Source organism: Bufo gargarizans, chromosome 3, assembly GCF_014858855.1.
Source record: "Bufo gargarizans isolate SCDJY-AF-19 chromosome 3, ASM1485885v1, whole genome shotgun sequence".
Taxonomy (NCBI): Eukaryota; Metazoa; Chordata; class Amphibia; order Anura; family Bufonidae; genus Bufo; species Bufo gargarizans.
The window spans coordinates 363,886,881-363,901,915 of record NC_058082.1 but is presented as its reverse complement, the minus strand read 5'-3'; the positions used below and the strand labels follow the sequence as shown (position 1 = coordinate 363,901,915).

The 15,035-nt window shown below is 43.2% G+C and overlaps 1 protein-coding gene across 1 annotated transcript; it reads left to right on the top strand.

The window, feature by feature from the left end:
• The first annotated feature begins 1,933 nt into the window (after positions 1–1,933).
• Positions 1,934–15,012, top strand: RAB42 (RAB42, member RAS oncogene family). Its single transcript, XM_044288015.1, has 2 exons — positions 1,934–2,253; positions 14,614–15,012. Exons 1-2 carry the CDS (start codon positions 2,039–2,041, stop codon positions 15,005–15,007), a joined length of 609 nt encoding a protein of 202 aa, XP_044143950.1. The 5' UTR covers positions 1,934–2,038; the 3' UTR covers positions 15,008–15,012.
• The last annotated feature ends 23 nt before the right edge of the window (positions 15,013–15,035 follow it).

Below are 15,035 nucleotides of genomic sequence, written 5' to 3'. Positions count from 1 at the left end.
CGAGCACCAAAGTGCTTGTGTGCTCTAGCCGAACACATCGGTATGCTCGTGTGTTCTACCGAGCACAATGGAAGTCAATAGGAGAACCCCAGGCACCCCTGCTCGGAAGAGAAGAGGGTGTCTGGTTCACAAAAAAAAGGTTAGAAATTGATGGAAACCCCATCAAAATGGTTTGGAAACAGCATTAAGAGGATAGCTGGATGTGTCTTAGACTCCTATTATGTACGACATACATTAGACAACCACACATAGGCTATATGCCAAAAGCCAGGTATGTACAAGCCATCCATCTATCCATGAGACAGATAACAGCCAGCAGACGAGATATTCCAAACCAGCTCTCCTCTAACTGAGAACCAGTAAACCTCAGTTATTTTGCATCTGTTGGATGGCTTGGGTGGGCCTGCACACCTAGATCAATATCATTAGGACGACAAAAAGTTTTCTGATTGTCCTAACATAATATTCAATAACCTTTCTATACAGTTTTGTCATGTAAAAATTTATTTGCCTGGTTCAGTTTTGTCATGTAAAAATGAATTTGCCTGGTTTGATGCTCGGGTCTCCCGTTGACTTTAATTGTATTAAATTGTACTCGAGCACCCAAAGTATTTGGCCGACCACTCGGATGTGCTGAGCATAGCGACGCTCGAGACAAACAGCAGTTCGGCTGAGCATGCTCGCTCAACACTAATCAGAACCCCATGCTCAGAGCAAATAAAATAATAAAATTAAAAAAAATCAACTTACCTCTCCTGCTCCGGATGCCGGGTGGCCCCATTGACTATAATGGGATCTGGACAGTTTCTGGCATGAGTGCCGTATTTTGATGCATGAAGCAGTTTTTGTCCAGCCAAAACACAACATTCATGCACCATGTTTGTCTTGGTGGCTGCAACCACCGAGTCAATGTGCCAGATCTCTGGCTTAGGGCTCATTCAGATGGCTTTGTTTTTTGCGATCCACAAAAATGCATATACATTTTTTTGCGTTCAGTTTAGCATGTCTAAAAAAAAACACAGATTGCATTCCGCATTTTTGTAGGCCCATAGACTTCAATGGGCCCATGTCCTAATTTTCACTAACAAGTATAGGACATGTGTTATTTGTTTTGCAGGGAGTGGAACGGATGCAGTCTGCATTTTTTGTGGCCCCATAGAAGTCAATGGGTCTGTATCTATTCTTCAAAATAGTTGGATCAGATGCGGAAAGCAAAACAGGGCCGTCTGAATGAGCCCTTAGATTGATTTAGCATTTCAATGCATATATCTTGGCAAGGGGCTTGGCTTAAGGTGCAACATCGCGTGTCAACATTCTTGCACCAAGTAAGCCAACTAATAGGTGATATAAAATTAGACTAGACAATTTATCATCCAGCATCATCCACCATGTCTGTTATGAGTTTGCACTGTCTGAATCTTAGACAGTATTAGTAAGTTTGAACCGGTGTGCCACAAAAATAAAATGGAGACATCTTCACTTGGTGTCCAAAAGAGCAACAAATCTTAACTCCAGTATATAGTGTTTCACTGTACCTATATATACTTTACAGAGGTGCTACTTGGCAGCCAGTCAGTGCGTGTACTTCAGTAATACAGGTGCTTCACCAGTGAGATGCCCCTTCTGATTGGTTGGATCTCCCGGTCAATCACATGCTGCAGATCTGGATTGTCTATGGCTTTGTATGTTGAAAGTCAAGTTACAATGTCCAGGAAAGACTATTGTACTGTATGTAGAAAATATTGTAACCTGAGGCCACAGTAACTTGAGGGATGTATGGTAGTTTCTTTTATTTGCGTTATTTCTTTTACGAGGGAGAGTTAATAAGGTACTCAAAGAAAATAAGTCACCATGTTCTACCTGGCCCCCTGTCTGGACTTGGCTGAAACAGACAAAGGAATGTTATAGGCAAGTGGAAACTTGAAGCTGAGCGAGCAACTACAGAAAGCATGACAAAAAAAGGGAGGGGAGGAATAGACAACATGAAGGATCTGGATAACACTGTTGTTTCTTGAAGATCTGAGTTTTCCCCGCCAGGATGGCATGTGCATGGGACTTTCAATTTCGGGTACTGTTACTGGGGGACTCTGGTGTTGGCAAGACTTCCCTCCTGAGGAGATACACAGAGGACGAGTTTACAGACACCACTGGGCCCACTGTAGGTGTAGACTTCTGCTCCCGAATAGAAGAGCCTGAGGCTGGAGTGAAAGTCAGGCTGCAGTTCTGGGACACAGCTGGCCAAGAGCGTTACCGGTGAGGTGAATTTAATCTCTGCACAAAGGGACAACCAAACATTTTGCCATATTATGCTGTTTATGTAATCTATACAAAAGAATACACATCTGACAATACTCGATAAGGATACCTTATGATAAGTGTTAATGATATGCTGCTAAAATGATTGGTTTCTGACTAATGGGCATTTTTTTACTCTAGTTTATACTCCTAATTGAATAATGACCAACAAAGATTCTCCTAGAAAACAGCTGATCCTTCTGGTGCAGTAAATATTACAGTGAATAGGTTTTCTGTGACACGAATTCCTGCAGAAAACTGATTCCTAATAATAAGTTATACATATGCATAAAAATAGTGTAGTATGATCAATGATACATTTCTATGGAGCTGCATAATGTGTGCATGCAATGTCATGCATGTGTAATATTGCAACTGTGAAAAATTCAACAGCGCTGAATTTATGTGATTGTCACAAGCAAAGGTCGCAGTAACGCCTGTACAAATATCATGGATGTCTCTACAGACCATTTTACTTTCTAGAAAAAAAAATCTCATGCATATTAATACGCATGAGACATTCCCTGCTATTAAAGAGTGCACTGATTACTGCTGGTGCCTGAAACATCCAATAACAAAGCACCGTACAGTGAGGAGCTTTGTTAATTAGTAAGGAAGCTGCTGATTGGGCGGGCTGCCGTACCATTCGGTGCACCGCTCTGGGACTGCTTTGGAGGGGGACTCTACCCACCTCAGGGACAGCACTAGTTGAAGAAGTGGAAACAGGAGCTGCCATCTGACCTACAGCTGTGCTTGCCAGACTAACTACCCTTCTTAGCACAAGCATGAGCCACTACTTGCATAATGGCAGGGACCAGTGCATACCCCACTATTACCAAGGAAGGAGCAGGTGACTCAAGCACTTATTTCTGGGACATCTCAATAAATTAGAATATCATAGAATATCATGTATTCCAGTAATTCAGTTCAAAAAATGAAAATCATATATAGATTCATTACATACAGAGTGATCTATTTCAAACTTTTATTTCTTTCAACGTTGATGATTATGACTAGGATGAGCGAGTTTCATGTTATGAAATTCGTTCATGCTTCGTTTGGTGGTAAAAGCAGAATTGCATTATGGATTCCGTTACCACGGACCATAACGCAATTCTATGACGGAATGCCTTTAGAGGCATTCCGTTATTCATTCCGTCATAATAGAAGTCTATGGGCTGCAAAACTGAACCGTCCCGTTTCCGCTATGCAGGAGCTAAAGAAGCTGGCTGTTCACAAAGCACTGTGTCCAAGCATACAAAAAAGTGGTAACAAAAAGGTGCACAAGTAACAGGGATAACTGCAGCCTTGAAAGGATTGTCAAGAAAAGGCCATTCTAGATGACAGTAAATTTTGTGGAGAGTCCCACAATCCAGGTTGCTATCACAGTCAGTGATTAGTTTGGGGAGTCATGTCATCTGCTGTTGTTGGTCCACTGTGTTTAGAGCCCTTTATGCCTCCCTTTGCCAACAAGCTTTATGGAGATGCTGATTTCATTTTCCAGCAGGACTTTGCACCCTCCACGCTGCCAAAAGTACCAACACCTGGTTTAATAACCATAGTATTACTGTGCTTGATTGGCCAGCAAATTCGCCTGACCTAAACCCCATAGATAATCTATAGGGTATTGTCAAGAGGAAGATGATAGACAACAGACCCAACAATTCAGACGAGCTGAAGGCCGCTATCAAAGCAACCTGGGTTCCATAACACCTCAGCAGCGGCACAGGCTGATCACCTCCATGCCATGCCGCATTGTAATTCATGCAGCAGGAGCCCTGCCCAAGTATTGAGTGCATATAATGTACATACTTTTCAGTAGACCAACATTTCTGTTTTAAAAATATTTTTTTTATTTGCCTTTTATATTATAATTTTTAGGACTATTATCTGTAAGCAATAATCATCAACATTAAAATAAACGCTTGAAATTGATCAGTGTGTAATGAATCTAAAAAATGACTTTCACTTTTTGACCTGAATTACTGAAATATATAAAGTTTTCAATGATATTCTAAGGCAAGTTTCACACCTCCAGTGGGATTTCAGCACTGTTGGATGCAGACAGAAGGTCCACCAGTCCCATATTGGGGTCCTGCAGGCATCTGGCCGCATTCCGGCAGAGAATTGGCAGAAGACAAACCACTGCATGCTGCGGTTTGTGGCTGGCCAATTCTTCTCATTGTCTGCTGGTACAGCCTCCCGGAATTCACACTGGTGGTCTGAAAATAGCCTGATATATTTGTCATGAACCCACTGTGTCACATGTCCTACCTCCTCTAAGGGCGTTGTCTAAGTCAGTGTTTCCCAACCAGTGTGCCTCCAGCTGTCGCAAAACTACAACTCCCAGCATGCCCGGACAGCCTTTGGCTGAGGCATGCTGGGAGTTGTAGTTTTGCAACAGCTGGAGGCACACTGGTTGGGAAACACTGGTCTAAGTGAACCCCTTGATTCTTCACAATACCCCTGATGGTGGGGATAGACTTTCCTGAGGGGAGCACCAGGTCGCTACCTCTTGAGGAGGACAGGTACACGAGGCAGCTGGTCCAGGCGGACCAGGAGGTACCTGAGAAAGGTACCAGAAGTACAGGTGTAGTCAGGCAGGCAGAGTAGTTACCAGGAGCAACAGTGCAGGACCGAAGGATGAGGCAGAGGCGTAGTCAGGCAAAAGGTCAGGGCAGGTGGCACAGGTACAGGTCAGGAAATCTGGATGAGCAACAGGAGAGTCAATGCAAGCTGGCAGGGATCAGACGAGTAACAGAATCCAGAAACACTGGTACGAGTCAGGAACCTAAGCAGAGCACAAGGACCTTGACACTGAGGCATCTGGTCAGCGAGGTCACATGACCTAACCCATAAAACCCAGGAACTGAGGCGTGCCGACCCTTAAGGAAGTGCTGCAAAAAAAAACAGCAGCAAGCATGCTGTGGCCAGGGCTGAGATGAAACTGTGGAGAGGATCCGCAGAACCACAGCACCTACACAAACAGAGCCCAGAGCATCAGCGGTGAATGGGAAGCTCTGGCCACAGATCACCGCTGAGCAAGGCGCTTGGGGCCGTGGTGGTAAGCAGAGGAACAGCGGCGCACAGCAGCCGCTGTTTCGATATTGAGCTGCACCTGCACTGACATGTAACTAGCAAGCTACTATAGCAAAAACTCTAAATCACTTTTAAACAATATAAGGAATTTATGTGCCTTTTGATATAACTGCAACTGTCACTAATACATTGTGGTACACCACATCTATGATAATCTAGTTAGATTAATTACCAGGGTCGTAGCTAAAGGCTCATGGGCCCTGGTGCATAAGTTCAGCTTGGGCCCCCTTCCCTCAGTGCTTTGTGGCCAGTGTCAGGGAAACACATAGCCTTTGTGCTGCCTGAGGCAAAAATTGATATTCCCCCCCCCCCCCCCCCCCCATGCTAAATTCTTGACCTAACCCCTTCCCTCCGGCCTGAGGTGTAACTTGACCAGCATGCACTTTCTATAATACCGGTGTCTTCTTATGTACTACAAGGGTCTTTGGGCCCCCTCAGGCTTCTGCTCCCATAGCTACACCCTTGTTAATTACACTGATGAGCAAATGGGTAAAAATGTTTTGAACATCTTTTATACACAATCATCTTGGCTGTCTCATACATAAATTGGACTTGGAACTTTTTAGCATATGATTAGTTATGCAGATTCTTGTCATGTAACTGCATTGTTACTGTTTTGCTCCTGGTGGTGGAACAATCTTTTTCTTCTTGTATACTACAAATTACAACCTGTTCTCACATTCCCTAATAGCTCAGTGTGTTATTAGGTTGATGCCCAAGGGAAAGGTCACAGGTTCAAATCCAGGAGCAGCCATGAAGGAGATTTTTCCTATAAAAGAGAAACCGCATCTAGAGGTGTTAGGAATCACCTCGCTAATATCACCTCGGCCACCTCAACCGCTCAGGCCTCAACTATATCGCTGATCTCTCTTGTTCTATGCCAACACTTTGAAGAAAAGAACTGTCCATGACCGTTTGTTATTGTCTATGTTTTTGTTCACTATGTTTTTACCCTAACTCCCTCCCCCCATCTCCCATGGTGTATTTATCCTACTTTATTTATTATTTTATTTGCTTTAATTTACTTTATTTTATTCTATACTTTATTATACCGAGAGTTATAAGATGGTATTGAAGCTCTCTGTATGTGCTTATAAAACATGCAAAACCTTAATAAAAAGAGATTTGTTAAAAAGAAAAGAAAGAGAAACAGTATCATCCAGCTCCTCAATAGCGGTATCTTGGCCAAGAAAATTGCCAAACTGCTTCATGTGAGTGCCATTACAGTTGAAAAAATATTAAATAAAGTTCATCCATCCATTCCAAAGCCAAGAGGTGGATGTCACAGATGTTCATCCAAGCACCGTGTGACGCGCATTGCACAAGTCTATAATGGTGGCCTGAAAAAAGGTGAAGAGACTGCATCATGCGAGTGCCATGAAAGTTGGAAGAATACGAAATGAAGTCCGTCCATCCATTCTAAAGCCAAGAGGTGGACGTCCAGCTAAATATCAGTCAACAAATCAGCTCATCACAAGGTCTATCAGTTCTGGTGCGACAAACACTGCAATGGAGGTGGCTTGTATGCTTCATAATAGTGATATCGCAGACAAGGCAAGCAGCATGTTACACGAATAAGGCAAGCAGCATGTTACACGAATTACACAAGCCTGGAATTGTGGCCCCAAAAAGCTGAAGAAGCCTCAACTGCATAAGAAGCATTGACTCGAGTTTGCAAAAAGTACAAACAGTGGACAGTAGAAGATTAGAAACTGGTGATTTGGAGCAATGAGATTAAAGTCAATAGACTGGGCTCTGATGGGCGCAAATGGGTCTGGAAGAAACATGGGAAAAGGGAGATCGAGAAATTGAAGGAACTGTCAAGTTTGGTGGAGGAAGCCTGATGATATGGGGTTATTTCACAGCCAAAGACATTAGATATTTGACCAGGATCGATGATTGTCTCAATGGTGAGCTATATGTGAGTATCCTACAAGACGAGGAACCTTGTACTATGTGTGTATATATATATATATATATATATATATATATATATACATATACATACACAATCTACTATGGGTATGAGAAGGACGACATAGTGTTCTGAAGCATACATCGAGATTGGCAAAGAAATGGTTTAATGACCATGTAGAGGAGCTGGATTGGCCCCCACAGTCTCCAGACCTTAACCCAATCAAACACTTGTGGGTAGAGTTGAAAAAGTGCATCATGAACGTGTAGAAGATACCTGGGAACAGATTTCAGTTGTGACATGCGTGAATCTGATCCAGAGCATGCCCAGGATTCAGGCAGTGTTGAAAGCAAAGGTGGATTAACAAAGTGCTAACAAAATAATGAAAATTTAGAATTTGAGGAGCAAAACAGTAACAGTTACATGACAAGGATCTGCATAACTAATCATATGTTAAATAGTTGCAAGTCCAATTTATGCATGAGATAGCCAAGATGATTGCAAAGAAAAAAGAGGCCAGTCAGCACATCCCAATTCCATCTGACACCAGGAGAGGTATGGAGTGGACCCAGCATGCATGTGGAACCTGCACTCCTTGAATTTTATGGTGGCCATTATGGCACATAACAGGTAGTATTTAGTGTTTCCCGTCTTATAGAGATCGCCTTGACGTGTGGCAGACGGGCCCAAATAATTTTGTACAAAATGTATTTGCCAAGAATCTCATATTTACTTACCGTATTTTTCGCCGTATAAGACGCACTTTTTCTCCCCCCAAAATGGGGGGAAAATGCCCCTGCGTCTTATACGGCAAATGCTCTCAGTTTTACATCGCAAGCTGCGATGTAAAGCGAGCGGGGACTCGGGGAGGGACTGGGAGGAGGAGCTGGGGCCGGCAATAGCGGCGGGGCGGTGCAGTCACTGTACTATAGCCCCGCCCCTCCGGTATACTAATATAATATGTCATATTCAATTAATGGTTATTAAATATGCCCCTTTATTCCTAATAGTACCTTAAATCCTAAGCGCTTCAGTACAAACAATGCAGGCCGGGCAGGCGGCAGCGTAACTCCCTGATGTCACGTGCCTGCGCCGCCTACTTTATGAATGAAGCACGCGGCGCAGGCAAGTACTGAAGCACTTAGGATTTAAGGTACTATTAGGAATAAAGAGGCATATTTAATAACTATTAATTGAATAAGACATATTATATTAGTATACTGGAGCGGCGGGGGATCTGTGGATGGCACAGTTATGGACTGGGAGGGTCTGTGGATGACACATGTATAACAGTGCCATCCACAGATCCGCCCCTGTAACAGTGCCAGCCACAGATCCCCCATAACAGTGTCTGTCATCCACAGATCCCCCCATAATAGTGTCCGTCATCCACAGTTCCCCCATAATAGTGTCCGTCATCCACAGTTCCCCCCATAACAGTGTCCGTCATCCACAGTTCCCCCCATAACAGTGTCCGTCATCCACAGTTCCCCCCATAACAGTGTCCGTCATCCACAGTTCCCCCCATAACAGTGTCCGTCATCCACAGATCCCCAGTAATAGTGCCATCCATAGACCACCATTAGTTCCAAACACACAGCACACCTCCACTGCCTGGCCTTGTCAAAGTGCAGAGAGCAGAGCCTCTAGGTGTAATGTCAATCATTACACAGCAGTGTGGACACATATGAACATGGGACCAACACAGATGCCTTTATTTGCCAAGTGCACATGGAACAGGTCAGCCAGTTTCATAGGTACAAATCTGCCAACAGATGCCCCTTAAAGAAGCTCGCTGTGACTACCTGAAGTTTGTAAGTAAAATGTAGATATTCCTAAATATACCGTACAGTGTGTAGCTGGCTACAAAGATTTTTTTTTTTCTATTATCATAGGAATGTTCTTTGGATCACCTAATGGGACATTTATTTGTTCATTGCTCTAATGCTCTTACATGGGCCAATTATCTGGAACGAGTGTTCATGCCTGTATTGTTACAGGATGCAGAAAACAACCATTTCACATTTTTTTACCAGTATGTGGCCTGCTGCTTTAAAGGGAAGCTGTCACCTTGAAAATGCTAAGTAATCTGCAGACAGCATGTTATGGAGCAGGAGATGAGAAGATATATGTATAGTTTTATGTGAAGAGTCTGCACTGGCTTACTTTATGCCACATTTATCAGTGTCTCATATTACTTGATAAATTTGACTTACCCATAGGCCTCATGCACACAACATTATGTATTTTGCGGTCCGCAAAAAATACAGATGACATGTGTGCATTCCGTATTTTGCAGTACAGAACAGCTGCCCCCCTAATAGAACAGTCCTATCCTTGTCCGTAATACGGACAATGATGGGACATCAATTTTTTTGTGGAACGGAAATACGGAAACGGAATCCACACGGATTAACTTCAGTTGTTTTTTTTTAGGACCCATTGAAATGAATGGTTCCGCATACAGTCCGCAAAAAAATTGAATGAACACGGAAAAAATACATTTGTGTGCATGAGCCCTTAGACCTAAGGCCCCTTTCACACGAGTGAGTTTTCCGCGCGGGTGCAATGCGTGACGTGAACGAATAGCACCCGCAATGAATCCTGACCCGTTCATTTCAATGGGTCTGTGTACATGAGCGTTGGTTTCACGCATCACTTCTGCGTTGCCTGAAAATCGCAGCATGTTCTATAGTCTGCGTTTTTCACGCAGCCCTGGCCCCATAGAAGTGAAAGGGGCTTCAGTGAAAAAATGCATTGCATCCGTAAGCAAGTGTGGATGCAATGCGTTTGTCACTGATGGTTGCTAAGAGATGTTGTTTGTAAACCTTCAGTTTTTTATTACACGCATCAAAACGCATTGCACCCACGCGGAAAAAAAAATTAACAACTGAACGCAATCACAGACAAAACTGACTGAACTTGCTTGCAAAATGGTGCGAGTTTCACTGAACGCATCCAGAGCCAATCCGCCATGCTTATGTGAAATAGGCCTAACACTTTTGTCTAGAAAAGCTACTCCAGTTTTCCTACTCCACCCTCCTCCTGGAGCGAGATTGCGACTTTAAAAAAAAAAAGTCTCAGTGATAAATCTGGAGTGAAACTCTAACATAGCTACTCACACCCACATTACAAAACTGGAGTGAGCGGTGTTAAAATGCAAAAAGTCACAAAATTTTGCACAAGCGAGTGCAAAAAAGTCACAAAAGCCCTATTTTTGCAACTTTTTGTCACCAGAATTCTGGAGTGCAGGTATGATAAATCATGGCCTTAGGGTACTTTCACTCTAGCGTTTTTCTTTTCCGGCACTGAGTTCCGTCAAAAGGGCTCAATGCCGGAAAAGAACTGATCAGGCATATCCCCATGCATTCTGAATAGAGAGTAATCCGTACAGGATGCATCAGGATGTCTTCAGTTCAGTCATTTTGACTGATCAGGCAAAAGAGAAATCCGTAGCATTCTACGGTTTTATCTCCGGGGGAAAAAACTGAAGACTTGCCTGAACGCCGGATCCAGCATTTTTTACTATAGGAATGTATTAGTGCCGGATCCGTCCTTCTGGTCTGCACATGCGCAGACCAAAAATAAATAAATGCTGGATATGTTTTTCCGGATGACACTGGAAAAACTGATCCGGCATTTCAATGCATTTTTTTTGACTGATCAGGCATTTTAAAGACTAATCAGTCTTACTAATGCCATCAGTTGGCGTACGTTTTGCCGGATCACTCTGCCGCAAGTGTAAAAGTAGCCTTAGTATGTATACTTGTATTTCATTCATCTAAATTCCTGCTCATTCTGGGCCTTGAAGTCCAGGAGGCGGGCCTATCAGTGATTGACAGCTATCCCTATATACAGTCATAGAAGAAGGCTGTCAATCACAGATAGGCCCGCCTCCTTCACTTCAAGGCCCAGAATGAGCAGGAATTTAAATATATAAATTACAAGTTATACTGAATCTTTCTCCATAAAACTATAGATCAATCTGCCCAGCTTCTCCTGCTCTACAACAGCAGCTCAGGCACCATGTTCAACTTGACAAGTTCCTTTTAACCCATTCGCTACCAGCACCGTACATGTGCGGCGCTGGAGCGATGGGTCGACATGGCGCTGGCTCACACGTGCAGCGGATGCCATGGCCGGCAGATCTCTGCTGTTTCAAACAGCAGAGACCTGCCGCTAATTACCGTGACTGGCAATAATGCCGATCACGGTAATTAAATGCTTTAGATGCCATGAGCAAGTGAGATCACAGCATCTAAATGTGCAAAAACGTTTAAGCTCGCGCTTCTGGGCTTCTTACCGATGCTCCATGTGGCCAATTGGGGCATCGGTAGTTGCCCTGGACATTTTCAGCCTCACTGATGAGGCTGAAAGTGTTCATGCTGAAATTCTTATTTTGGCCACCAGATGGCAGGACAGGATAAGAAATTAGCAATATTGAGTTTAAATGGCATTTTAAAAATCCCTGATAGAACAAAATTAAAAAAACATAATTTATAGGCTCATATGAGCCACAAAATCACCACAAAAAATACAAAAATATACAAAAGTTTAAATCCCCCCCTTCTGAATAATTAAAAAAGAAATACCTAAAATAACAATAAACATCATGGGTATCACAGCAACCGAAAACAGCCATACTATTAAAATAGAACAAATAAACACGGCGAATGGTGTAATTGCTTCTTAGGCCTCTTTCACACTTGCGTTGTCCGGATCCCGCGTGTACTCCACTTGCCGGAATTACACGCCGGATCCGGAAAAACGCAAGTGTACTGAAAGCATTTGAAGACTGATCAGTCTTCAAAATGCTTTCAGTATTACTATGGCACCCAGGACGCTATTAAAGTCCTGGTTGCCATAGTAGGAGCGGTATACTTACCATCCGTGCGGCTCCCGGGGCGCTCCAGAATGACGTCAGAGCGCCCCATGCGCATGGATGACGTGCCATGCGATCACGTCATCCATGCGCCTGGGGCGCCGTGACGTCACTCTGGAGCGCCCCAGGTGCCGCACGGATGGTAAGTATGCTGCTCCCCGCTACACTTTACCATGGCTGCCAGAACTTTAGCGTCCCGGCAGCCATGGTAACCACTGTAAAAAAGCTAAACGTCGGATCCGGCAATGCGCCGAAACAACGTTTAGCTTAAGGCCGGATCCGGATCAATGCCCTTCAATGGGCATTCATTCCGGATCCGGCCTTGCGGCAAGTCTTCAGTTTTTTGGGCCGGAGCAAAAAGCGCAGCATGCTGCGGTATTTTCTCCGGCCAAAAACGTTCCGTTCCAGAACTGAAGACATCCTGAACGGATTTCTCTCCATTCAGAATGCATTAGGATAAAACTGATCAGGATTCTTCCGGCATAGAGCCCCGACGACGGAACTCTATGCCGGAAGACAATAACGCAGGTGTGAAAGAGCCCTTACCCCAAATAATGTAATAAAAGGTGATCAAAAAGTCACGCACACTCCAAAATGGTATCAATAAAAACTACAGATTGTTAAGCCAAAAATGAGTGATGTAAATTATTTTTTTTATCAGTTAAAATTTATTTTTACACTATTTAGACAGAAAGAACCTATACATATGGGGTATCGTTGTAATCGTACTGACCCAGAGAATGAAGGGCATGGGTCAGTTTTGCCATAAATGAAATGCTGTGGAAACAAATCCCGTAAAACTGTGGAGGAATTGCGTTTTTTTTTTTTTTTCTCAATTCCATCCCATTTGGAATTTTTTACTGCTTCCCACTAGATTTTATGCCATAATTAATGGTGGAATTAGAAAGTACAACCTGTCCCACAAAAAATGAGCCCTCATACAGCTATGTGACCAGAAATATAAAAAAGTTATGGCTCAAGGAAAATAGGGAAGAAAAATGAAAACGCAAAAAAACTCTGGTATCCTGAGGGTTAAAGATGAAGTCAAAATGGGAATTAACTGCACTGATTTGTCTGGGTGTGCGGACAAGAATAGGCAGTTCTATGGGGGTCCGCAATACACTACGGACGTGTGAATAAACCCTTAAAATGCATTTTCTCTTTCTGCATTTACATCATGCTTTGCAGCACATTACTAAGGTTTCCCCAGTGATATGTACATTATGCAGCAATTCAATGTCGCTTGTTTCCTGCAATAATTTTAGGTGGTAAATACATCATAGTAACTTTACTTGATGCCGCTCTTGCAAAATATGCTGTCAATCTATGGTGCCCACTTTGCTGTGATGCCAGCCCTGCAACTAACAAAGTTGAATAACTCCTTATATAATAATCAGTGTATGGGAGTGATGGGGACAACTCTAACAGTGCAGAATAGTTGCAGGAAGGATAATTTAGCATATATGTTACATATTTTAGCTTTTTGTATAGGGCATATACACAGCTATTTGGGTTTCACTGACCAATACAGTACTGCAGTTCTAAAGTACTAGAAATTTTGGCTGATGTGGTAATCCATTGCAGCAGGCACTGTGTGTTACATTAGCCATACACCTTCAATAGCTACCAGTAGTGCGACAGCTATTCCTCCTGGTTCCCCAATTCACACTTTGTTTGGCCAATTGTGCTTGTGTTCTTAAAAGGGGTATTTAGGATTACATGGCTGCTTTCTTCCAAAAACAGCATCACCCCTGTCCATGGTATTGCAGCTTAACTCCTTTGGAGTCAATGGGTCACTGCTGCAATAACACAACCTGTGGACAGTTGAGGTGCTGTTTTTGGAAGAAAGCAGCCATGTTTTTCTAACCCTGAGCAACCCCTTTAATAGGCAAACCACTGCTTAGCACTGGCTTATCTCCCTTACAAACAAAAGAATCACATGATATTGAAAATGGGACAACACAATAAACGTAAGAAAGCCCACCCAAATCCTCAGGTTTGGCTGACTCTGCTTTCATGTCTATGGACACCTGTAATCCCATTTTCTTCCCCAATTACTTGAAATGGGGAAGCTGTAGAATTCTTGACTGCAAAATGGTTTCCCTTTGAAGAAATTCCAGGAAATACATTAGTAGCGAATTTCAAATGACAAAGCAAATCCTCCTGTATCTACGTGTGGCTTTCTGCTGTAACACATTAATTCTTAAAGTGCCAAAACTGGGGTTCATGAAAAATAATTCTATTTATGCAGTTCTGTATTGCAAAGAAAAGGATTTGCAACATGCAGCACCCTAACACACTACTCCAAATGAGAAGTTGTGGCCTATTGTCAGGACTAGCAGGCACTATACTCAGAAACAGCCATAACAGTATATGTCCCTGCTCTGCGCTCTCCAGTAATCCTTCCGTTTCTTGTTCCTAGGGCAGTGACGCGTTCTTATTACAGAAATGCTGCTTGTGTTATTCTTCTGTTCGACCTCACTGCACATAAAACTTTTGAGAGCATCAAAAACTGGCACATGGAGGTAACCGATCGAGCTCAGCCTCAACCACTTCTCTTCTTACTACTTGGAACTAAGAGCGATATGCATGAGCAGAGAAATGTATCCCAGGAAGAGGCACAGAGTTTAGCCCACTCCATAAGAGCACCATACTTAGAGACTTCTGCACGAACTGGCAGCAATGTTTCTGCGGCTCTCTCCCTGCTGTGCAGAGAACTATTGGGAGCTGTGAGGCAGGAGAAACAAGCTGCGGAGGAGCACGGCTGCTCAGTAGTGGAGGAGATGCCACTGAAAAAAAATGTATGTACATGCTGAATACAAAACACCTCAAGATCTTCTTCCA

Bases quoted from the DNA above. Each gene is read 5' to 3' on its own strand.
- RAB42 (XM_044288015.1), top strand. From the start codon at position 2,039: ATGGCATGTGCATGGGACTTTCAATTTCGGGTACTGTTACTGGGGGAC. The intron at 2,254-14,613 runs GTGAGGTGAATT...TCTTGTTCCTAG, and splicing joins GCTGGCCAAGAGCGTTACCG to GGCAGTGACGCGTTCTTATT.